This window comes from Agelaius phoeniceus, chromosome 10 (genome assembly GCF_051311805.1).
Source record: "Agelaius phoeniceus isolate bAgePho1 chromosome 10, bAgePho1.hap1, whole genome shotgun sequence".
NCBI classification, from domain to species: Eukaryota; Metazoa; Chordata; class Aves; order Passeriformes; family Icteridae; genus Agelaius; species Agelaius phoeniceus.
The window spans coordinates 8,386,707-8,411,032 of NC_135274.1; the positions used below are offsets into that span (position 1 = coordinate 8,386,707).

Sequence of the window (24,326 nt, forward strand, 5' to 3'; positions counted from 1 at the left end):
TGCTTGCCATAAACTGAATTTTTTTCTGCAGGAAGTTGCTGTTCTTCAAGGCCAAAGATAAATACTAAAATGTTAGAAATTTCCTAGGCCTTGCCTTTCAGTTATCTAATCTTGTTCGTTTCAGATTTCCTAAGACACTCTGCTATGTGCAGTGTTGTTTTAAATTGTCAGTTTCTTCAGTAACTGTTTTTACACTGAATTGCAATATGATAACAGGAGTCAGTGTTGAAACCAGTATCACATCATTTTACACTTGATCCGAGATGATAATTCATTTTTTTGTAATGTTATCTGCCCATGGAATGCCATGCTACAGGACACCACACTGGAAAGAGACTCAGCTGGATAGAAAACAGTCTGCATAGTTCCATTGCAAACAATTTTAGTATTTATCCTGGATAGGATGCACATAATTATATGTGCATCCTCATAGTGTTTCAGGGCAGTAGCTTTTCCCATAGGATCCAATATATGATACTAAAAATAGATTTAACACTCTCTTTTCATTATGGGAGAAGCAATTTCACTTTTATCTTGATGAATTACGTGCCCAGTAATCTGATCAGAGTAGATCTTTGATTAAAAATCTGCAGAGAGCCTGGGGAGCAGAAGTAGCTGTTCACCTCCCCCCTTTTATTTCGTTTGTGTCACTTTGCAGTCATGTCCTTTCCCCAGCTCATTTTCTGCAGCTGCATTCCTCTGTAAGTAACAAGTCCTGTGGCTGTAAAGTCAGAATAGAGGAAGAGAAAGGCAGCGATGTCTACATCATTTTATAAAGTCATCTTGATCTTATCTCTGGCCCTTTCCGCCCAAACCCACCAAACGGTGCTGAAGTGAGTGCCTATAAATAGCCGGGCTGCTCTCGTGCAGGGATGGGCAGCGCTGAAGCACAGGCACCGAACCAGAGGCGGGTGTGCTGTGAGCAGGAGTGCTCCTGCTCTGGCCTTTCATGTCTGAGCTGGGGAGCTGTGAGGTTTTCTATAGATAGAGCCCGGCAATGACAGGAACTGCCGCTTCGAGCAGGGCAAGGTGACCTCTGCAAGTGTTGCATTTTGGTTTAAAAAAAAAAAAAGAGGGTTTAAAAGAGGAATGGAGGAATGCACGTCTTGTGCAGAGGTGAGTGAGCCCAGCTGAGGTGAGGGAGCAGGCGGGAGTTGTGGGAGCAGAGGGAAAGCAGAGGCATTGTTTTGCTGAGAGTTACTGTGCTGGTGGGCTGGGCAAGAGTTTGTGATGCTGAGCCTGGGGTGCATAAGGGCTCTGACTGACCCTAGTTAAGCCATAGCTGTAAATAAGCATAGCAACAGAGCTCTGAAATCTCCTCTTGCAAGTTGCTGTTTTTTGATGAGCCTCCTGGCTGACTTGGTATCTTCGGGCTTTTCATCTGAGGAGTCTTCCCCAGGATTTTTAGTTCCTCTCTGATTTTGGTTTAGGGCTTTGCAGAGTTCAGTAGCTGCTTTCTTCATCTCATTTTTTATTTATATGTGTTTTTTTCCAGGGAATGCAAAAGTCACTTCATGTTTCTGTCTTAAGCTGGAAAATCTCCTGCCACTTTCCCATTTTTTTTCCCTGTAAAAAAATGAGCTGCAGAAATGTGTGATTTCTTTAGTGTGGTAATTTGGATGCTGGTACTTTACATTTCTCTTTGATACTCAGGTGCTGGAGGTTAAAATAACTTGTGAGAGAAATATATATTTTAGCATGTTTCCACAGAATTGGCGAATGCTGTTTGTTCTACTATTTGACAGATGGAGACATGCAGAGTGAAAATTGCTTTATTGGGAGCTCATAAAAAGTCCATGGCAGAGTAGGAGCATGAATGCAGCTTTCTGGGTTCCAGATGAGTGCCTTCAGCTCTGGCCTTGCCTGCAGGGTTGTTTCAGCGAGGGATGCTGTTTGGTCAGTCTTTGCACTCTGTTTTCTCTTGTGCTGAAGCTTCAGCTAAAATAATGTCTGAATTTTGGGTTATTTGCATAACACCAGCTCAAAGGTGGTTTAGCATTTTGTTTCTGGGTTTTGCTATGGTGTGTTCAACTTTTAGACCCTAAAGCCAATCCTAGATGCTTTATGGCTTTGTAGAGTGTATTCCTGCTGCTATGTCCTCATGTGTGAAAACGAGTGCCAGGATGCCTTTCAGTGACTGCTTCAGAGCTGTGGGGAGCTGGTGTGGGAAACAGCCATGTTTTATAGGAGCTTAATCCTCAGTTGTGTGTTTTTGTTTTCTCTTTTCATTCTGCCGAAAGTTCTGTGGAGTTTGGCAATTCCTGGTGTGCCTGCTTCAGGCACACTTAAGTTGGTGTTTGCCTGAGCACTGGCAGATATTTCTTCCACTGTGCAGGTGGCTTTGTGAAACGGACCACTGGGAGGGGATTGAGGCTTGGGATTTGCTACCCTTGGAGCTGGCCAGGGTCCAGCATCCAAGGTAGATGCTGTTCTTCCAGGAGACAGGGGAGCCCCTTTTCTGTTTCCCAGCACAGTGGAGGAAGATTGTAGTGGCTTCTATATCCGACAGCTCTGTTTAGGATCTGATGGAACGTGCAGCCTGCTCTTTCCCAGCTGATTTGTGAGTAGAGGCTTTGCCATGATGGTCCAGACCCTGTGATCTCTCAGGCCAGTTTGAGGATAGCTCAGTCTAGCAAAAGAGAAGCATATATTGTCAGACAGATGCTTCTCCTTATAGTCAGCATTTTTTTCGAAGTGGTTTTTGAGGAAGCTTTGAGCTTGGCAAGGGTCAGTGTATGTGGAACATATCAAAATCTGCAGCTGTTCCAAAAACTAAAGGCACACATTAGAAATACATCTATATAGCATTCTAAAAGCAAGTTTAATGCCCTGGAAAGGAATTCTAACATGAACTAAACTCTGTGGATCAGTTAGAGAATTTATTTTGTGTGTTGTAGTAGCCTGGCAGTGTCCATTTGTTGCTGTTCGTGAATTGATACTTATCAGCGACCTGACTGTTACAAACCTGAATTCCACTGAGACCTCTGGTATGTTAAAGCTATTTTCCTGGCACCAAGATACAGAATAACCTGTCTTACAAGATTGTCAGACCATTTGTGTCCTGTGTTTTACTGGGTGTTTATCCCATTGAGCTCTCTCAGCAAGAAGTAGGTTCCTGCGACTCTCCTGGGGAGAGAAGAAGGTTTCTTGAGGTACCAAGGCATGTCATAGTACTGCTTGTAGCTCCTAGGCAGTATTTACAATCAGGAATTTGGGGTTGGACGTTCAGCCCTGACTTTTTTGCCTTTTGTCTCTCTGAGCTGCAGTTTTTGAGATTATTTTCATGTAGCTGTTGGTATTAAAACCTGAATGAAATACATGTGGATTAAATCCATACCCCCACATATGCACAGTATGTATGAATGAGCATATGAGCCTGTGTATGCCAGTATGTCAGTCTAGTTATAAAGCAGTTAAAGAAAAAAGTCAGTGTGCATAGACAGTTTTGGCACTACAGCCCTGGGAAATGGCAGCTGGCCAGCGAGTACCGAAGCAGGGCCAAGATTATCTGAAGAATACCAAATGCTGATGTTAGATATAGCTCCTTCTTTGCTCTGGTTTCACTCTTCACCCCCTGGGCTTGCAGCTTGCCACCTCTGTGCCAGGTAGATGCTGGTTGCAAGGCACAGCTGGAGGTAGAGACAGATATCCTGGGTGTGTTTGTGCTGGTAATCAGATGCCAATTAAATGAAAGGTGCAATTACCTGTGACTGAAATGCGACCTCGGTGAGTTTAACTGTTACACTTCCCAAATCACTGTTAGATTTGAAATGCTCATTCAGTTTTAAGTTATTTATCTTCTTTGGTATCGTGATAGTGCTGGAGACAAGGGTAAAACCTCACCACAGTGTGGGTTGTTTGTTCACGAGAGTTTTATCTTGCGAAGGCTGCTCGGTTTTGCTGAATGAATCTGTGAAACGCTTCCAGCAGAGGGCACTGAGGTTATTGGTCTCCAACTCCAGTTGTTCATATGGGTGTGTGCTGGGGAAGCAGAAAATGTGCCTGTCAGTAAAACCTATGCTTCACTGCTCTCCTCTGATGCTTTTGTAGACTGTCATAAAAGAGGGGATGCTAATGAAACAGACCAGCTCCTTCCAGCGCTGGAAGAGACGATACTTTAAACTGCGAGGACGAACGCTCTACTATGCAAAAACTGCTAAGGTAAGGTCCTGACACTACCTGTGAGGCCAAGGAAGGAAGTCAGTAGAGGGGCTTTGGAGGCAGATGGATGTCAGTGGGAGGTAGCCCTCAGCAGAGAAATGAGCTCTTCAGGCACTGGTCTTCAGGCTTTGTAGCTATTAGAAGATCCCTGTGTTTTGCCTCACACTTGGGAATCCTTGGTTTTGAAGTGCAGCATCATGTGGACCTGTGATACTGATTTTTCCACATTTTTTCTCCCTTTGGTGCATGTTAGTAGGGAATGGACTCTAAATCAATAGAAGGAAGAGAATACAAGTGAAAAGAGAAGGTGCAGTAGACAAGCAAGGCTAGAATTTATCAAATCAGAGCTGCTATGCCTCTGGTTTAGTATGCTGATAGTCAACTAGATATAAAACTGTCTCCTTTCACAAGAACAAAACCTACAGTTATTTGGTGTTCTTTTTAAATAATCCTTTAATAAAAATAAAGCCATTGTATTCACTGTCTGAAGACAGGCCAGAGTGATCTCCAGTGTGTGAAACTAGACTTCCAGGTCTTTGATGTTGTTGGTGCTGTGTCTTTCCTTCAAGTCATAAAAGGCTGTGATATGGAACATTCTAGAAAGACTCCCTTTGAGTCTGCTGCTTATGCATTGGATTCAATAATTTATCGAGATTTTGAATTTTTTCTTTACAGTCCATTATTTTTGATGAGGTGGATCTGACAGATGCCAGTGTGGCAGAATCCAGCACAAAGAATGTCAACAACAGCTTCACGGTAGGACTTTTTGCATTATTTTCTGTTCTTCTTCTATCTTTTCCCCATATCCCATCTCTTTTGCTGAGTTGAAAAACACCTGAACAATCTTCACAGCATCTTTAATGAAAAATAAATAATAAGCTTACTTTTCTTTACAATATGATAACTCATATTTGTGCACATGGGAAATTACCTCAGGGAAATACCTTAGGTTACTATGTATTGTGCTAAGACTTGGCATTCAGGGGTTTTCTTCCCTGTAAGCTAAAAGGGTTTGATAGAACCTGTTTGCACAGTGGGACAGAAAAATCTGTTCTGCTGAGGGAGTTAGAGGTAATGTTTATGGTGGAGATCTTGCTAAAGGAATTTAGTTTTTCCCATAGGCATTAAAATATGTAAACTTCTTTCTCTGACTTTATTTGTGTGTGTCTGTGTGTGTGTTTATATATGCCTGCTATATATAGTGGGAAAGCAAAAGGAGGAACAGAAAGAAATAGCACAGAAATAACTGTGGGATTGGTTCAGGATACTCGTCAGATGTGGAATGTGTGCTAAGTAGTTGCAGTCTGGAAACACCAGACGTGGTGGTGTCCCTGCTTCATTTTCTCCAGGCTCAGGAACTGGGAGGAAAAATGATTGTATTACTGAGGTGCAAGTGTTCTGCAAGCTCCAGTTTGGGGGAGCACCTGGTGTGCAGAACAAAAGCCATTAACATCAGCCCTGCAGGGTGAGTGTTGAGCTGATGAACAGCAGCAAACCTCCACACAGCTGCTGAGGGGGTCGGTACAGAGGAGTAGGAGCCTGGGGAAAGGAAGTGTTGCTCTAAGGCAAGGTGAAGGAGGGAGCAATCCAGGTGGAGGGAAGAATCCCTCCTGGTCCTGCATGTGGTGACCAACACTGAGCAGTGTGCCTTGTGCTGCAGCAGGAGTGATCTGCTGCTTTAAACAGATGCCAAAGGGCATTTCTGTTTGTAGCTGTTTTAGCTTTGCAGTGCCTGTGTTCAGATAAAACCCCAACACCTTCCCAAAGCTTGAAAACACTTTCTATATTCATAGTTGGACAGGTAGGAGGCACATCTGGGTATGGTAAGTAAATATTGATATCAGGTGTCAATGTGAGAGTACAGAGAGATGGTTTATGCAGTGATTTGAGTAGGGAATATGTTTTCAAGACTGTCATGTTATTTACCTATTAATAAAGCATTTTATCCTGCTTCCATTTCCTCAAATATAAATAAAGACTGATTTTTTTCAGGTAAGTGTACTGTTAACTGTGCTGCTTACTGTTGCAGTTGGGAGAGATCTAATATCCATCAGGAAGACTGAATTAGGGACAGGAGGGAGCAGTGTCTTTGCTCCCTCAGATTGCCCCATTTGAGTCAAACAGTGAAGAGTTATTTCCCAGACTCTGGTATCAGGCTCTGCCAGTCCCTGCCTTCCATAGCTGATAAAAGGTAAAGGTACCTTGAAATTCAAGCAGATACAGTTTGCATTGTCTCCAGCTGAGCAGTGTATCATGGTGCTTAGGTAAATTCAAGAAAAGTGTGTTTCCTCCTTATTTCTGTCTGCTCTTTCTCTCGTGGCTTATGGAGGTGCTTGACTCATTTACCTTGAAGTTGAAAACCACTTAGGAAATCAGAAGGTGGCCTAGTCCTGCTGTGGTTTGCTCTGTTACATCATTGCTGTCAGTGCTTTGGATTCCTTGCAGTCATGCAGTTTTCTGTTGGTTTTCTTTGAGACCACTCTGCTTCCCCTCTGTATCTTCCTTTCTAAAGTTCAGAGTTCTTTGATGCATTTTTTTCTGTTTCAAATCAGTGTGTTATACGATTTGAGGTTTTTCTCCTTAACTAAAAATATGTAGCATTTGGTAATCAGAGTTTTAGATGTTCTGGTTTTCTTTTTGGTTTTCTATTTTCTTCAGTGGAAACTGGTAATTGTGGATTTATAAAAGAATGGTTTCTTTCTGAGAAAACTCAGCCTCTGTCCTGTCTGTGCTGCCTGATGTATAGATTCTGCAGATCAGGTTGCCTGAATGACACCCTTAAGTTCCTGACATAAAGACAAACAACAAAAACATTAGACAAACCACTTGGAGGAACAATATTCATCCAAAACAAAGAGGTAATAAGGACTGACCAGTCAGAAGAGCACTGTTGAAAGTGCATTGAGGAGCATGGGGAGGCAGCCTCATGAGAGGAGAAAACCAGAGCATAAAGCCAGCAAAGGTTGTGCTGCATGGAGAGAGGAGTAAGGTTAAAAAATAGCTTCCAATAAACCTTTTACATCAGACATGACTGACAGGTAATTGTTTGCTCTCAGCAGGAAGGAGAGCAAGAAAAGTGAGTTTTAAGACATGGACCTCTTCCTTTTGAAAAAAGTATGTAATAACAAATTCCACTGTGGTTTGCTTGGTTGATCTTGCATAGATTTCTTCAGTAAGTGTATCCTGTTTGCAGTGGGGACAGTTTTCAGGACTACTACCCAGAGTTAATGTATAGATGGCTATAGAATGGGCTGGAAGCACATGACATGGGACATTTTTGGGCTTACAGTGTTGTACTGCTCCATTCCCTGATGTGTAACAAAAAGCTTTATGTTTAGCTTTGTTCCTTTAGGTCTGGCAGTGTGGCTGCAGAGGTATTTAACAGGAAGCCTCTGGGAATAAATCTTACAGCAGCCCCATGCCAGGGCTCTCTTCTCTCATTAGGCCTCTAGGTGTGGTATTTGCTGGTTCTGTCACATCTCTGCCATCTCTGTCCTTCAGAGTCAGCTGTCTACAAGGTAAATTCTTCTGGAATGTCTGGGCTGTGACAGGTGCTTTCCATGTATAATCCCTTGGTACGTGGTGTATAGATCTCTCCCCAGTGCCTTTTTCTAGGGTTGCTGTCTTGCACAGGGTCTTGGAGAAGATCTGCTGTGGCACAAATGCAATGATAAGTGTGTTGTCCTGGTAGTTCAGGACCTTTATTTCAAAGAGTGTATTTATTTCAAACAGTGTGTGCTATTTTGTACTCCTAACAAAATAGAAATCAGCAACATTGGATGGGTGAGGTCAGAGCCTGGCCCTGATTTCTCAGTAGCGCTTTTTTAGCCATACCCTCAAAACCTCTTGTGATTTCTAAAAAGCTGATAGATGATTTGGGATCACACTGGGTACATTGGGTCTTCCCACGGAGACTTTAGCTCTTTCCATGAACAGTTTTTTCTTGGACAGTGCAGTTTTGCTGTAACGTGATTTGTTAAGGTGCCCACATGGTAAACTAGCCTGCAGTTCTGTGAGGAGCATTAACACAAAATCTGCAATGAGGGTGAGTTCCATGCTTTAATCTGAAGTAGCATTTTCTGAAGATGATGCTGGAAAGTGTAGGTTTTACTGATCTCTGTCTCAAAATGATCTGCTTTACCTGTGTCAAGGACCTGAGCCATCCATCATGCCTGTTCTCCCCTGCGACACCTGCAAGGTCTGGGGGACACCAAACACTCTCTTGCCTGTTGCTCAGGTCAACACTTTGCCACCAGAGCTGTCCCCTCAAAAGTCTTTGGAAAGACTTTATATTGTCTCTTTTGGCCCAGTTTTGTAAATGCTTGTGTGGTGAACAAATTCTTCTTCCTCAGACTGGTGTGTGTGCTGAAAATCTGCTCTCTTCTCGAAGGTCCCAATTGAGTTAAGCCTGCTTCCTTCAGTGTAGTTGGTACAGTTAAAAGAAGTGATTCCTTATCAGTTCATTGACTCTTTCTTGCTTTGTGGAGGATTTTTATAAAGATAAGTATTCTTTAATACTAGTCAAAAACACCTGTGATCATCAGGAGAGGGCCTGGAAAGGACATAATATCTTCACAGGTACATATTTTGTGTTCCAATATGGTTCTCACATGGTGGATTGGTAAATGTTTTCCAGTTATTGCTACCAAATGGTGGTGTGGACTTTCACCCTCATTCACATAGCATGAATTACAGCACTTACTTTTTATCCCATCTGATTCAGAGCTTTGAGATCCTGTAGGAGAAATATCCTCTGTGTGGAGAGGGAATTTTGTGTAATTTGGTTTCTTCTTTCTGATGCTTTGGTGAAATGGAAGCTGGTTCAGTGCACGTTTTTGAGTGCCAGGAGCCATGCTAGTGACCCCTCCTCCATAGTTAATGGCTCTTCACTGGAAGAGGTGGAGCTTGAGCTCCTGAGCTCCTGTAAACCCTTTTTTGTTGGGAAGTACCTCTCGGCTCCGCCGCAGACAGGAAGCAGCATATTATTACAGTCAGCGTCTGCCTCTCCACTTCATTGCCGTTAGAAGGAAACTTATCCCAGCTCCTCCTTAAGCAGGCAGCTAATCGGCTTGTGGCAAGTGGTACGTAGCTCAGAGAGACTGACCACAGACGAGACTAATCCTTGCATGTCAAGCAATCTGTTTAGGTTTTTGTCTCAGGGAGTAGGCTGCTCTGGATACTAGTGTAGAGGAAGATTGAACGTGAAAGGTAAGAGCCAGGAGTGTGAGTTTTCTGGATTGAGCACTGGGAAACATGGCACCTGTGCCAGCATAACAGAGATCAGAAGCTCAGGTTCTTTGGCATGGGTTTGCTACAAGCTCTTACTGTTCAGGTGTTCTCTCCTAAGTGGATTCATGTAGATGTATTCTCTAGAAGAGGAGTAAAGGGAAATATGCCTGTGGTGCTGTTGGAAATACTGCACCCAGTTAAGAAATACTATTTATTAACTGATGATTCACCCTGACCAAGGTCCCAGGAGAGAGGAAGTATTCAGATTAGAATAATACCTCTCTTGCAGAGCACTTGCATGACTGGAGGCAGCAGTGGTTCTGGTAGGGAGTTGCTGGTGTCCCTGAATGAGAGAGTGCAATCATCTCTGAGAAGGAATATGGATGTCATTCTCCAGCTGTATGGAAGCCTGAGGTGTGCTACAATTTTTTCATATTATAACCTTGTTACTTAGTACTGACTCTATTCAGCAGCAAGTTTTACTTTACCAACCTCCTCTGGAGTGTGTATTTTTGCTGTATTGTCTCAGGGTTTACTGATGCTGTGGAGAAATAGCATGAATTTTCATTTCTGGGTTAGTAACCTTTCCTATAAACAGAGGGCAAAGTGCTTGAGCTTGGGTAAAAAATCAAAGTGCTGACAGTCCTTCCTGATGGGGAGAGTATGTTGTTGATGTTTGCAGTTCATTCACAGTGAAGTGAAAGTGCCTATGCCAGTTCATGATTTTGTGTCAAGTTGAATTATTTGTGTAGGTGCTTTTAAATTAAAATATATTCTTTTGAGTAGAGAAACAGTGAAGTCTTCTCTGAAGAGTTCGATTTTGAAGGAAAATAGAGGTGCTGACGCTACAGAAAGTTTGCTGCTCTTGCCTAGCACAGGAGCTGTGTGCCTGTAAGGCACTGTTGGAACCAGAGAAACCCAGATCAGAGGTTGGTTGTGCTGGTTTGTAATACAGGCTTCGAGAAAGAGCGTGCCACTTATTTTTATGAGGAGAAAGAATATAAGAACTTTTGTTGCAAGCTGTTTGCAGGAAGTCATAGTTGGACTTTAAGCTTCGGCTGATAGAGATCAGGAAAATCTGTGTGGTTTGACACTTGCACAGATTCCCAAAACTTCCCTGTGTGGCTTCAGCCCTCTGAAGAAAATGGAGTTGAACATATGCTCCAGGGAGTCACTGGGCTTCCTAGCAAGGGAGAGGATTTTCCTCCCCTGCTTCCTCAACTGGGGGGGTAAAGGGATCCAGAGAGAAGGCATCAGCTGGGCAAAAAGACTGAGTGATCTGGAGGCATAGTGACACAAGCCAGTCCCAGGTGTCCTGAATTCTCACACAGTCATGGATTGCCCTGTTAATGTTTGAAATAGGGGAAGATGAGGAAAAAGGGACTTCTGAAGAGTATGGTTCTTTTTTCCTTGTTTTTAAACTCTTGTCTCTAAATTGGGCAAAATTGGAGCACATGCTGGAAATTCAGTTTTTGCTGGGGGTTGTTGTCTTTTCCACACCCATGTGTGTACACATTCAGGAATTGTACACTCTTTGCTAGTGCTTGTACTCTGTTTATATTGGCAGCTGTCAGAATTTCCTTTACAAGCAAGCGAAAAGATGAGTAGAGCGGTGTATTGCCGTGTCTAGAATTGCTCTGCTGGTTTTTCACCTTCCTTCATTAAGTGCAGTTCAGTCCCCATTTCCTGTCAGAACCACTGCAGTTTCAAAATACTTTGCTATTTTAGTAGTTTGTAATCCAGACTTCAGTTTTTTCTCCTTGAGAAAAGGCCCTTTGGTAAACAGACCATTCTGAGTCACTGTTAGTCAGTGAAAATAGTACTTTAAAATCTTTTCATGTCAAGGATTTCTGGGACTCTTAATCCAGCCTCCTGTGGGAGCTGGTTATTAGTCTGCTGTCACAAAAGAAGGAAAAATCTGGAGAAAAACCACCAAAAAGAAGATAAACATGGAAGGAGAGTTAGAGAGTCTGGAAGATGTTGCTGTGGGTGGAGAGATCTGGTGATTGCTACTGTACGTTACAAAGTGACTCAAAAGTATGCGGGAGTTTTTGAGAGAGATGAAACTACTGTAAGAAGTTGTCAGACTGAGCCTTAACTGTTTTACAGGATAGACAGGGAGCTGAAAAGTGAAGGAGACTGAAGAGCTTTTACTTTCATAGAGGGAAGTTTACAGCTTTGAAATAATGTCTGCCCTTGTGCCTGAACACTGGAAGCTTTTGTTTGATAATCTCTTTGCTCTTTGTAACTGTCATGCTGAATTGTGGTTTCACCTACCTTCTGAGCAAGACTGCAGATTTCAGCTGCTTCTCCCCTTCCAGGTGAGGGCACAAAGGCAGAACAATGTGTGATCATCTGAGAACATGTTCAGCTTTACACGGAAGCTGCTCTAGAAGGAAAAGGCTCCTTTTTATGCAGGGAGAGGCTTGCTAGCATTCCTTGCAGAAATGCTGCCTCCCTATTTCTGGTGCTTGTGATGGTGCGTGAACAGGACTTGTCCTAGCCTGGTGGCCCAGTGTGGAAAGCTCCTGGGTTCATCAAGCTGTTGAAAGCTATTAATTTCCTTTTGTGCTACCTACTAGCTTCTGTTCAACACTGCTGAAGTTATGGGGCTGTGAGGAGCTGCTACTAACAATAAACTCTCAGTAATAGGTTATTTTCCTACCACTGGTAGGATCTTTTATTGCCCAGTGCTGTGATTTGCTGGGTCCCAGCCTTGCCATGTGTGAACCCACTGAGACAGCAGCTCTGCCACTGGGGAACAGTCCTGCCCCTCTGTTCTTCATGGGTTTACTTCAGTTTGAGTGAGTAGGAAGCTTTCTCTGAAATATCCTTTACCTTCCTAAATGGGCTGCCCTTTCTGAACAGTGGTTCTGTTTAGGAACTCTTGCTGCCAGGACTGTGTCCTTTGGAAAACAGGTAAAGGGGTGCATGTGCATCTGCTGCAGGAGGTGGAGGGTGTGTGGGTAATGGAGCTGTGCTAGGATTCTTTGGCACTTGGTACAGCCATTCTATCCACTCCCACTGGGTACTGCTCCATCCTTGGAGATCTCTGGGGATTAACAGGCCTGAACTACCAGGATAGTTGCTTTTCTCACCTGCTAACAGTGGCATACTCTAGCTTTTGACATCTGTTAAGTTGTTGTTAAAGTCTTAAAATCCTCTTCTTGTCTGTGCTCCTCTTACCGATTGGCAAGAGCAGGAATGTGCCTTGTTTAGGAACAGTTTCCAGAAGCCTGTAGGAATGTGACCCTGGTATGAGAGATGATAATTTTCCCAGGGATAATGCTGGGACTGGTCTAGTTTCCCGCTGCAGCATGGGGGAGGATAGGGACTGGAGAAATCCCAGATGGAGGGTCAGCACGAGTAGAACTTGACCTGCAGCACAACATAGTGCAATAAGTGCCAGTGCTAATGCTCAGAGAAGATGCACTGCTGCCCTGGCTCAGGAGGGACAGATTGCAAGGTATGTGGCCCTAATAATGTAAAAATGGTCCTAAAGAGAACCACAACACATGCTGGACCTGCTTTCCTATAGAAATGAGCTGTCCTGGATTTTATAGATTGAAAATGAAGGTAAAACAGCCACATGGAGGGATAAAATAGCTGATGTACTGTGAACAGAGATTTGGGCACTTAGGGCTTTGAGGAAAATCTTGTTTAAAAAAAAAAAGGGGGAAAGGAATTTGGCATAACTGTAAGACCAGTAATGACTTGTTTTAGTTGGTGGAAATGAGAGTTTCTATAAGGTGGAAGATGGTCATTTTAGCAGGAAATTAAGATCTTGCATTATAAAAAAACAACAAAACTGGTGCATTTCTCGAGTGTTATATAAAAAGCTACTTTTTCTTTCCCATATCCAGGTTTTGGGGGAAAAGAATTGGTGCAGTTTTAGAGAGCTCTAACTGACCTCTGCAGTGAGTTAATGGGATTGAATTTGTTGGCAAAACAGGGTGAAAGCTGAATTGCAAAATAGAATAGGGCTGTAGTCTGTGGAAGAAGGCAAGGCTTGGACCCTCATGAGTCTTTGATACTCATATTATTGCTCTCTTCCAAACTGTGGAGACCCACTAAAGTCATACCCACTCACTGCCTAAGGCTTTGCTGGCCTGATGCTGAGCTCCAGATTGTTTCAGAAATAGACATAATTGAGACAGGCTGGTTTGAATTTCAAATTTGTGTTTTCTTCTCCCTTTTTCACAGTCTTCTTTTTTGTGTATTTGCTGAGAGAGTAGCACTTGCTAATCCACACTTAATCCATTTTGCCTGTGTGGGTTCAGTAATTGTGTTTGAAACACAGTGGATTTGCTGGTTTGTGACCCTTGCTGATGAATACAGGTGAGGTGTTTTACTGTATTCCAGTGTTCATTTCACTGCTGCTCTCACTGAAACAGGAGCTGAAGTGGAAAAATGGCTGTGTCCTCATTATGGTCTCACCCAGTTTTCCTTCCTGAATCTTGGGCTCTCAGGATGCCAAGATCGTTCTCCACCATACAGAGCCGACACAGCAGTTAGCTACAGGTGGGGGATGGTTTCCTTACCTTTGCCATATATGATCAAAGTGAAGATTTGCAGCTTTTTTTTTTTTTCTTCCCTAGTTTCTAGGTCTCTAGAGCTCCAGAAATTCCTGTTGTCTCTGTACTCAAGTCATCAACTGTTTGGAATAATGCAGGATCTCTTAGGGAGATTTATGGCTAGCGCCTTTGAATGTAATTCTGTATTGCAACAGGATATGAGTAAAAGGAAGCAGTCAGAATGAGCAGGTGTTCTCATACCCCCACATTTGGCCATTCTGAGAAATGTACACATCAGGAAAATTATATTTAGCAATGTTCAATGTCCCCCCACCCCATCTCCCCCCACAACATTTCTTCTGTCAGCTCTGTGATTGGGCCAGTGTGGTCTTAACTTGCTTTGCCATCTTTTGTGGTCACTGAGCTCACCAGATGTACTCTGATAACAGTCCCAGGGCATGCTTGGCTACACTGTCAGTTTATTGCTGAGAAGTTCCTGGGCAGCCAGAAAATGCCCCGGGTGGGCAGAGATGATGAAGTTGTCTTGGGTGGCAGCAAGACAAGAGGATGAAGTTTATGCTCCAGCTGTTGGGGAGGGGAAGGTTGCTCAGTACAGCAAAGGGTGAAGTATATCAGATTTCTGTTTAAAATTTGGTCTAATATAGGAGTCTTTTTTGGACTGCCTTTTGAATCTGATTATTCACAGCTGTTCATCAGGGAAGGACATCCAGGGACATTAGTCCATTTTTAGAACATGAAATGAGGAGTTTTCTTTGGTTGGCTCTGTTGTTTGTTAGCTGGCTGGATTTGAAATGTCAGTAAACTGGTGTTAGTTTTGGACAGAGGAATGTGGGTCAACATGAGAGGTGGGGGTTAACAGCTGGTAAGAGCGAATGGGCCATGTGTGAGAGAGAGAGGAGATAAAGCTAAATTTTCAGTGTTAAGTGTCTGTGTTTGCACCAGACAGTCAATGAAGGCATGGTTATTTTCAGATTTAGGTTTTTTTAGATTTAGATTCGGCAAGCTTGAAAATTGGGAATTTCTCTAATAAACTTGAGATGACTCATGGTGGGCACATTACTTGCTGGGGAAGTGATATGACCCCCCATTTCTGCAAAATGTATTTCAGGGGTTTGACGTGCAATGAGAAGTTCATAATTAATCTTTATCCTTATTTGAAATGTTTTTAACCCTTCCTGCCATTCCCATGTGGTTTTGTGGCTCTCCAGGAGTGATTAGAGGGATTGGCAGCCTTTTTTTCCCCCATGACTGTGGAGCTCTTTTTTCCGGTCAGGATTAGATGTCAATCATATCACCATTTAGTGAGCACTGGGCACCCAGTTTTACTAATGAGTGAAATCTAAAGAATCACGCCCAGAAGTTCAGTAGCAGTTAGGATCAAGAAAGTTTTTAATATTTACTTTTTAGGCAGAACAAGCACTTTTAATTTGCATGATTGCTCATATCTAGATACAGTTCTGAGCTGTTTTGGGGCAGGAATGCTCAGAGTTCTGCCAATCCCTAAACAGGCCAAAAATCTATGAGATTAAAAATAAATCTGAAGATTTTTTTGTTGGTTTGGGTTTTTTTTAACTCCTAGTAGGGCAGCCCTCATCCTAACTCAGAAGCAATCAGATTGTTGTTTTCGTGCTCTCCGTTCATGAGAACAAGAGGTCACTGGATGACATTACTGCTTTGTAAATTTAGAACAAATAAAAGGAAATGGTGCTTCACCTAGTGCGTCGTCATCCTGTGGAATATGCTGTTCCAGGATGTTAGTCAAGAGCTGTAGCCGGAACATAAAAAATAGCTGGACCATGCTCGTTTGTAGCCATGTTCCCCAGCAGGGATAACCAAGCCTGGTGTTCAGAGTGGTGGCTCATTGCAGCTGTAGCTGAGAGTGAGCTCCTTGGACTCCTGGCTGGGAAAGGACAGCATTCCAGGGGGAAGATTGGTGGGGCTTCTTTTGAGATGAGGAGAATGATTTTATTTTTGTGCGAGATGTTAAACTGATCATTGCTCTTGCCTGAACAGCGCAGTGTATGTAACAGCCTTGCCCCTCTGTCGGTATCCTTCAGCAGGGGGATGTCTGGAGCTGAAATAGCTGTTCAGGGAGAGGGAGGGAGCAGTGGCAGCAGTGTGAGTGAGAGCTTCTGTTGCTCAGCCGAGTGCAGTAGCACACGTGCTGCCCTGCAGCCGTGCAGGAAGGAGCCGCAGCTGCTGCGCTGCAGGGCAGGCACGAGGGGCTGATGCTGCCAGGTACCCGGGCTGGGCTGGGGCTGGGTGTGGAGTGTATGAACGGCAGAGCTGCTGAACTGCTCTGTGAAGGAAGGGGGCTGTTAACACGTTTCTGCATTCCTGATTCCTTGTTAAGATGTTTAACTCTAATACCGCTGCCTGTTGATCAGGAAAACAGGTTTGGATGGTTTCTTCATTTCCCCAAATAATTGCTGCACTAGTTACATTAAAATCTTGTCTGTCTTTCATAGTGAAGTCTGAGTTTTCCCAGTTTGTTCTCCTTAGGAGAAAGCTTTTTCAAGAGGTTTATTCTTTATTTCCCATCTCTGGTGATACCAATAAATCCCAGTGCAAATGTTGCTTTTGAACTGACTAATGGGGAATGCTTTTCATATGTTTATCCTGCACAGTTACATTTTTATTTGCAGTTTGTAGTTACACAATAGACTCTTTATTTTAATTCTGTGACTCTTTATCTGGATGATTCATGTATGAAAATCTTTTGATCTCTTTATTTATCCTCTTGTCTTATAAACTTTGTTCTTTGAACAGAGGGTTGTCTAACACTGAATGTGGGGATTTTTAAGATGATGTAGTAGGTGACTTAAGAAGGAATTAGTTGCTTTCTATATTGGATGTTCTATCCAATTATCCAGGAAGTAACTACCCTCAGAAATTAATTCTTAGCAAAGGAATATCTGTATTTCTGTGTTTTATGTCAGTGTTTTAAATTTCTAGTTTTCCACTGTGATTAAAAACTATGCTGTAAATTGCATTTTCCTTCTGTCCTCCCAAAAAGGCAGAATAATAGGAAAACAGACAGCACTGATAGGAGTGTTCTGAAGCTGTTCTTCCCCAGTGCTCCAGAGCATGCCAGTGACTCAAATGAACTGGTGGCTCCTTAGAGAATCTGGCTGCTTTTACAGCCATGAAAGGTCCTTGGGTGCTTCATCCTAGGATGTTTGGACTTTGTATGTGCTACTGTTGTATGTATGCAACTATAGATGTTCTTGGCCTTATCACCAGGAAGAAAGTGAGGCCCAGTGGTGTCTGAACAAATTAGTTAACCTTGGTTTTACTTCCAGGGAAAAATCTGCTTCCTCTTAGCAGGACTCAGACATGCCCCTTGTTCTTCTCTAGCTTCAAACTGATTTATGCATCAGTGTTTCATGCTCTGGAAAAAGTTGCTCTAGGGCAGTCATTCTTACATAGCAGAGTTTTTGATGAAAATACATTTAACTAAAAACACTTTCCTGCTTTCCCAAGGAAGAAGAAAGATCCTGTGATTACCTTCTTTGGAAATAAATTTTTTCAAAGCTGGAAATGTTTAAAGAAAAGTGAGGGAAGAGAGAAGGAGTTCTTCAAAGTTTTATTTTTAAAATAGTGTAAATATTTACTTCTGTGTGCTTACAGTTGATACAGATCTGGTCATTTTGTCCAAGATAGAATGCTTCAAATGCTAAAACTGTGTTGCTAATATGAATGGCCAGTCCCTTCTTTACAAAGGGATTTAGCTCCTTTCATTGCCTTCCTAATGTATCTCTAGCACTGGTTTCTAGGTATTGGTCATGCCTCTGGGTAGGGTGGTGTTATTGCAGGGGAATCTGCAGTCTGTGAATGAAAAGAAATACAGTTTGAAAATTGAAGACCTTAAAATAAAGCAGAACTTTCCAGGTGTATCTTTTTAGTTGACATTACATCCACATTTCTTGGCAGATGCTCTGAGGCACTTCAACATCAACTGAAAGTTTGGTGTTCAATTTCAGAGGCTTTTATTTTTAATCTGTTTTATGAATGATGATGAGAGGAGTGAGAAACAGACTGGAAAACAGAGATATTAGGTATTGGAGTGATGTGTGTGGGTGTTTTAGTGTTCATTAACAAAACTGTGGCTGAATGGTTGGGCCTCAGGAGATTGACACAATCCTAGTTTATTTTAATCCATTCTTTCAGATGTTAGGTACAATTTGCTTGAAAAGCAGATGATGTAGACAATTTTTTTCATGTACAATATGTAGAGGGGTGCAGGAGAGTCTGGACTGCTGGAAATTTTTAGAGTTGACATAAAATGGAGCCCTTTGATTTTTGTAAACAGTGCTCAACCTTAATGCAGCTTTTCTTAAATCCAGGTCTTGAAACACTTCAGTATTTAAGTCAGCTTGATGGAAATCAATACAGAGGTGTGCAAAAAGACACAGTGAGATAACTGCACTGTGGGGAAGAAAGAGTTTAGTCTTAGGAAGAATAAGGGTTGGTATATAGTCAAGTCTGGACTCCAGTTGAATGGGCAGCCCTGAGAACAGCAGACATGGTCCTCTGAAAAGCAGAGCTTTTATTTCTCTCTGCTGCCACCAGCTGACTGAAGGAGAGGGATTTGGTGGTAGAGGACACAGAGGCCTGGCACTTCCCTGGGCAAAGGGGAGCTTTGGCCACCCTGCGTTTCTTCTGCTGGTTTATTAAAATATTGTTTATTTAACACAGGCAACTAATGCATGGGAATTAGCCCAGGGTGCAAACACACTGAGGACAGGATTGTTGGAGGGAGGTAAACTCATCACAGCTTCAGCCTGATAGGGGAACATTGGTTAGAATATCTTTTAGGTATGTAGAACAAGCCCTCAGGAAACATGAGGGTTCAAATTGCTTATTTTGTTTTATTTCTCCCCTCCCCATGAGGGAGACTAAACAAATTGTCATGACTAAACAAATTTTTAGAATGATATTGTAGAGTATGTTATCTGATTCATTAATTGCTAGAAACTGGTATACTATGCTATTAACAAAATGTCTTAATGTTCTTACCAGTTTTGAAAGTACAGTAAGTCCTTTAAAAAGACTTATGCAAGGTCTGCACATAATTACTCCTGCTGATCCATGCTTGATTTGTGTTGTGCTGTTATTTAGGTATGAGAGATTTCTTTACTCAGTTCAGTATTGGGAATGACAGCTAAAATCTTGGTGGTTCTGTACATTTAGGAAGAAATTAAGGTGTGCTGTGATGGAAGAGAAACACAGTTCAGAGGTGCAAATAACTTTCATTGTGCAGCTCTGAAAATAGCTTCAACAGGCTGCACTGGTGGTAAGGTATTCTCTTGCTGTCTCTCCCTGACATGTCCACTCCTCATTTTCTCTCTCTTCAGATTATCACTCCATGTCGGAAGCTCATCCTTTGTGCTGATAACAGAAAGGAGATGGAAGATTGGATTGCAGCACTGAAGACTGTCCAAAACCGTGAACATTTTGAGGTAATAGGAGAATGTGTTCCTTTGTGTTCTGTGCTTCCTCTGCTGGATTGCAGCTTGTTTCGAGAGTCAGCTCCTAGTGGGCTCAATAGAAGTCATTTTATTCACTAGAATAGGTAGTAGTGTTAGGACCTTCTGTAGAATTTATCCCAGATACATTGAAGTGATTCTACAAAGAATGTTTGGCTTTGTATATGCTCCCTTGGGAATTCAGAGAGAATTTTCAGAGCATAGATGGGTTATGAAGCCAAGTTCCCCTCCCACTGTCTTTTCATTTTCCAGTTATCCTCCCTGTCCCAATTCACATCTTGCCTGCCTGATATTCTGCCAGCTTCAGTGCATCTACCTGCTTCCTGGGGCTGAGTGGGACCAGCAGTGCCACCACAAAAAGCTGTCTTGTGTTTTCCCCACTCTGATGCTTGCCTCCCTTATGCTGGCACAAGCATTTCTCTGCTACACAATGAGCCAGGCTGGGGAACTGATCTTTCTGAAAATTTAATCTGACAAAAAAATGGGGTAAATTCTCCAGTTCATTTCCCTAGACACACTTGTAGTAAGACAAGGATGAGATGTGGTACAGGAGCTGTAATGAAGGTGTGGCTTTTTCAGGTAGTCTCTTTTGCCTTAGAGACCTTATTGAGTTTCAGCTAATGCATGTTTATACACTCTGCACTCTTTCCTAGTGAAAAAGTGCTCTCTTTCTGCTTTTCTGACTGCTTCATGCAAGTCTTCTGAAGAAAAAAAGTCTTGTTGCTCTGCTTTTGACCTTGCTGTAATACATTTATATGATCAGTCTACCCAGTACAGCATGGACCATTTCTCAGGGATGCATAACTGGTACGCCTGCTCCCATGCCCGGCCAACGTACTGCAACGTGTGTCGGGAGGCCCTGTCCGGGGTCACGTCACACGGGCTGTCCTGTGAAGGTAAGTGTGCCCTCAGCCTCTGCCTGGGGAGGAACAGCCTTGTTTTATTTTTATTTTTGCCCATATGCCCAAATACTGCCATCTCTTATTAATGTCATATGTCTGCAATGAGCAGATACACACTTCTGAGGTATCTGAGAGAATCTTCATAAGAAGATTCTTATTCATGGGAATAATTGTATTTGTAAGAAGATCTTTGTTTAATGTTTGAGTGCCAGGAGGTTACTCTTTCCCAGCTTTGGCTTAGCAGAAATGCCTGGCACAGCTTATGTGTCTAACATGAATGAGGTGATATCTGCGCTGTGTAAAACGATGGAGGAGTGTGTGACTGTGTAAATCCTGTTAAATTTAACAAGGTGGTCACTAAGCTTTGTACAAGCAACTGGCAAAAATGACAAGGCAAGAATTAATAGCTAGATGAGAATACTTACAGCTGATCATTTTGGTGGTGCTAAAAAGGATAGTGTGCCTATGCTTTCTTCTGGAGCCAAATACACACTGCTACATGAGACTTCCTGAGGCAGGATTAATTGCATTCATCTCTCCCTCCATAGTGTGCAAGTTTAAAGCCCACAAGCGCTGTGCTGTGCGGGCAACCAACAATTGCAAGTGGACAACTCTGGCCTCTATCGGGAAGGATATCATTGAGGATGAAGATGGGGTAGGTGTTAGTTTGAACTTTTCCAGCCTTACCTTGATATGGAAGCACTGCCTTGTGTTCTGTAGCTTTTTTCACTTCATAAATAGCAGATTCTGCCTTTACATGGAAAAGATTTCTACTGTCAGAGCATGAGATTTTGTGTAAAAAGTCCAACCAGGATAGCAAGGGACTCCTTAGTAGGAATAAACTGCTGTGGACTGGGGGAGCTGAGGTTAAATAATTGGAGGCATGGGGAACTTGATCTAAGTTTTGGCAAAAGAAAAGTAAATGAGTGTTTGGAACAGCACCTTAGCATATTGGGATGTCTGATGCAAGTCAGCGTTTCTTGGGTAGTCTGGGGTGAGTCACCTGGACTCTGTGCTTGAGCATGATGTAAAATGCCAGAGTTGGTCCTCAGATGTTTTCTAGAAATTGCCTTTGCTGTCCTTCAACAGTGCATATGAAGACTTGCTTCTCTATGTATCTCAGTCATGATGCTTCCTGTACCTTTAAACTTCTGTCCCTCTGTACCTTTTGCAGATCTCAATGCCACATCAGTGGCTGGAAGGAAACCTGCCCGTGAGTGCCAAATGCACTGTGTGTGATAAAACCTGTGGCAGTGTCCTGCGTTTGCAAGACTGGCGCTGCCTGTGGTGCAAAGCCATGGTGAGTTGAAAAAGTGTGATCATTCCAGTAAAAGGCCAGCTTTTGATCAGCTCTGTGGTATGTTCTTTCAATGACATTTGCTTAGAATAAAATCTCTAACCATGCTGTCAGTGTTTGCCGTGAAGGACTTTATTGTTCTGCAAGGAATAGGAATTTAATTTGTGCTCAGAAGTGTTGCTGTGATACATAAAAGCAAGACCTGAAAAAAGTATCCTGCTTCTAGCCAAGCTCATTTTATTTTGAGAGTGAGCTTTCATAGAAGAATCTAAGTACAGTAGACATGAATCAAAACTTCTGTCATGGACTACATTGGATTTTAAGGAGCCATTATTTGTTATTTCTACAGGTTGAAAAGGTGCAACGAATTATAAAGAATACTCAGCTATTTTAATAATAGCAATTTCCCTTCCATTGCAATAGATTGCTTTTGCCTAACCACTGAAGTGATGCAGATCTTGCTGTGTTTTCAATTGTCTATAATACTAGTAGGAGAAGTATCAGAAAATATATTTTTGGAATAGCCAAGCAAACCCTCTATCTTGCAGTCTTTGTGTACCAAAAAAAGCCCTGCTCTACTTTGTATTTCCTTTTTTGAGTGGCTTCATTAATCTCTTATTCTTTTACCTCTTATATCCCTCATGTCTTCCTGGTTTGTTTTTTTCTTTCTTATTCTCTTGAATTTCCAGCTTTTTCTTTTGTTGCTACTTCAGATCTCTCAGCTGAGGCTGGGATTTTGAAAGCAGAGTGCCTGAAGGCTCCTAAAGCCACAGAATCTGGTATCTGGTTCTCTCAGCACTCAAAGTGCTGATCTCATAAGCTCAAATGGCAGGATAGAAAGAAGAGAATTCATAGAAGGCTCTGATTAGATCATTCTTAAAGCAATTTTATCGATAAATTTATCAATTGACATTTTTTGGTGATTTCACCCCCTTCGCATTCTTCCTCTTACAACTTCTTTTGGGTGGCTTTAGGAATTATACCACAATGTCCAAAAGAGTCTGATTTATTCTTTTTTGGCGGTTTTTCCAGGTACACACAGCATGTAAAGAGTTGTTACCAAACAAGTGCCCTCTTGGGCTCTGCAAAGTGTCTGTCATTCCTCCTACTGCTCTTAACAGCATTGATTCAGATGGTAAGTATTCCTAGTAAGTAGCACTTCTTTCTCTTCCTCTCAGTCACAGTCACTTCAGCTGGCACTATTAATGCCAGATTCTGTCAGCTGAAAATTCTGCTGTTGCTGTTGCTGAAACTTGCCACTGGAAGCCATTGCTGAGTGTGGCAGTGAACTGTTTGCTTTGCTTTTGCATTCAGTTTATCTCCCTCTAATATCAGTGTTTTCTGAGCTGGAACTGATTACATTTATTGACAATAACTGTATTGCAGAATCAATTTTGGAAGGTTGGGGAAGCTAAACATTTTGGCATACTGCTAGGAGATAAGTGTGACATTTGGCAGCATGAGGTGTGGTTCATGCTGGATTCAGGGCTGTGCACATTCACCCAGTGAGTGCCATAAACACAAGGAAAATATTAGCTGCTTCATAGCTGGGCTTGGGTGTGGGCTGTTGGTTTTTCTCTCCGTCCATCCCCCTGGGCAGCTTCACATCTCTTGGCTTTTCCTCCCTCTCTCTTCCCTTTGCCCCACCAGGTTTCTGGAAAGCCACTTGTCCCCCTTCTTGCACAAGCCCTTTGTTGGTCTTTGTCAACTCAAAAAGTGGAGACAACCAAGGTGTAAAATTCCTACGAAGATTCAAACAACTGCTGAATCCAGCCCAGGTCTTTGACCTCATGAATGGAGGACCTCACCTTGGGTAGGCAGATATTTTTTGGAAACAAAAATTCCTTGTAAATACCCAGAAAGTATGAGGGATTTACTTGGTTAATCTCATCCTCAAATATAACAGGGAACCTATTCCTCAGAGAAAACTAAACATGTGAGGTTTGGAGGGGTTATTTATCTCTGTGTTGTGTTATTGATTAGCTAAAACAAAAAATGTTGTCAAAAAGGTTATTATATCCATTCATCAGTAATAGCAGGACAACTTGAGGCATTTTGGGGGAATTCCAGAAACACTCCCCTGGAAGAAGACCAAGCATGGAAAGCTTGAATCCATAAGAAAACTTGTTAGCAAACAATCTTTTAACAGGCATCCTGATGATGAAATTAACTGTAAAAAGAGTTAATTTCAATTAACTCAGGTGAACAGACAGATGTCATAGATAGCAAATTAATTTTTTATTGTCAAGATGAGATTTATTGAGAAATAACTTACCTGAGAAGTCTGTGAAACTTCCATCGTTCAAAGACTTTGTGGTTATATTGTGGAGAGACTCTTACCGAGTGTGTTTGTAAAGTTGGTTCTGCCCTAGGATCTAAGTTGTTTCAGACTTTTTGCCAAATTATGCTAGAATATCTGTGGATAGAAAAAAAAGTGAGTGCTGTGAAATAAACTTCTTTCGTGTATTTCTGCAATGCTCACTTAAAAGTTTGGTCTGAAGTTTGCCCACTTCCAGATGTTTTTCTGTTGCATCAGATTTAAGTAACTTTTGTCATTAGTTGGTGCTCCTTATAATAACAGCCAACACAAGGTGAATTTCTTTCATCTTTTCCTCACAGTGACTCCAATTCTTTGACTAGATCTGTAGATGCAGGGGGCTAAATCTGGGAGTGTCTGTTCCTGGATTAGTGGTCATTGGGTTCTGCTCTCCTG

General features: G+C 42.3%; 1 protein-coding gene across 5 annotated transcripts in view; it reads left to right on the forward strand.

Moving 5' to 3' along the window:
- Positions 1-24,326, forward strand: part of DGKD (diacylglycerol kinase delta) — a 58,527-nt gene that overhangs the window by 11,435 nt on the left and 22,766 nt on the right. For 3 of the 5 annotated variants that reach the window (XR_013183604.1, XM_077183833.1, XM_077183834.1), the window contains 8 exons: positions 4,051-4,161; positions 4,837-4,917; positions 19,283-19,387; positions 20,178-20,310; positions 20,865-20,971; positions 21,491-21,616; positions 22,646-22,748; positions 23,264-23,426. Coding sequence is in view for 4 of the 5 variants with exons in the window: in XM_077183833.1 (XP_077039948.1) it covers positions 4,051-4,161; positions 4,837-4,917; positions 19,283-19,387; positions 20,178-20,310; positions 20,865-20,971; positions 21,491-21,616; positions 22,646-22,748; positions 23,264-23,426 (929 nt within the window). In the remaining variant the exon portion in view is untranslated. Of the gene's footprint in view, positions 1-4,050; positions 4,162-4,836; positions 4,918-9,222; positions 9,243-9,350; positions 9,370-19,282; positions 19,388-20,177; positions 20,311-20,864; positions 20,972-21,490; positions 21,617-22,645; positions 22,749-23,263; positions 23,427-24,326 lie in introns of those variants that run through there. The other 2 variants (XM_077183835.1, XM_077183836.1) reach the window with 2 other exon arrangements.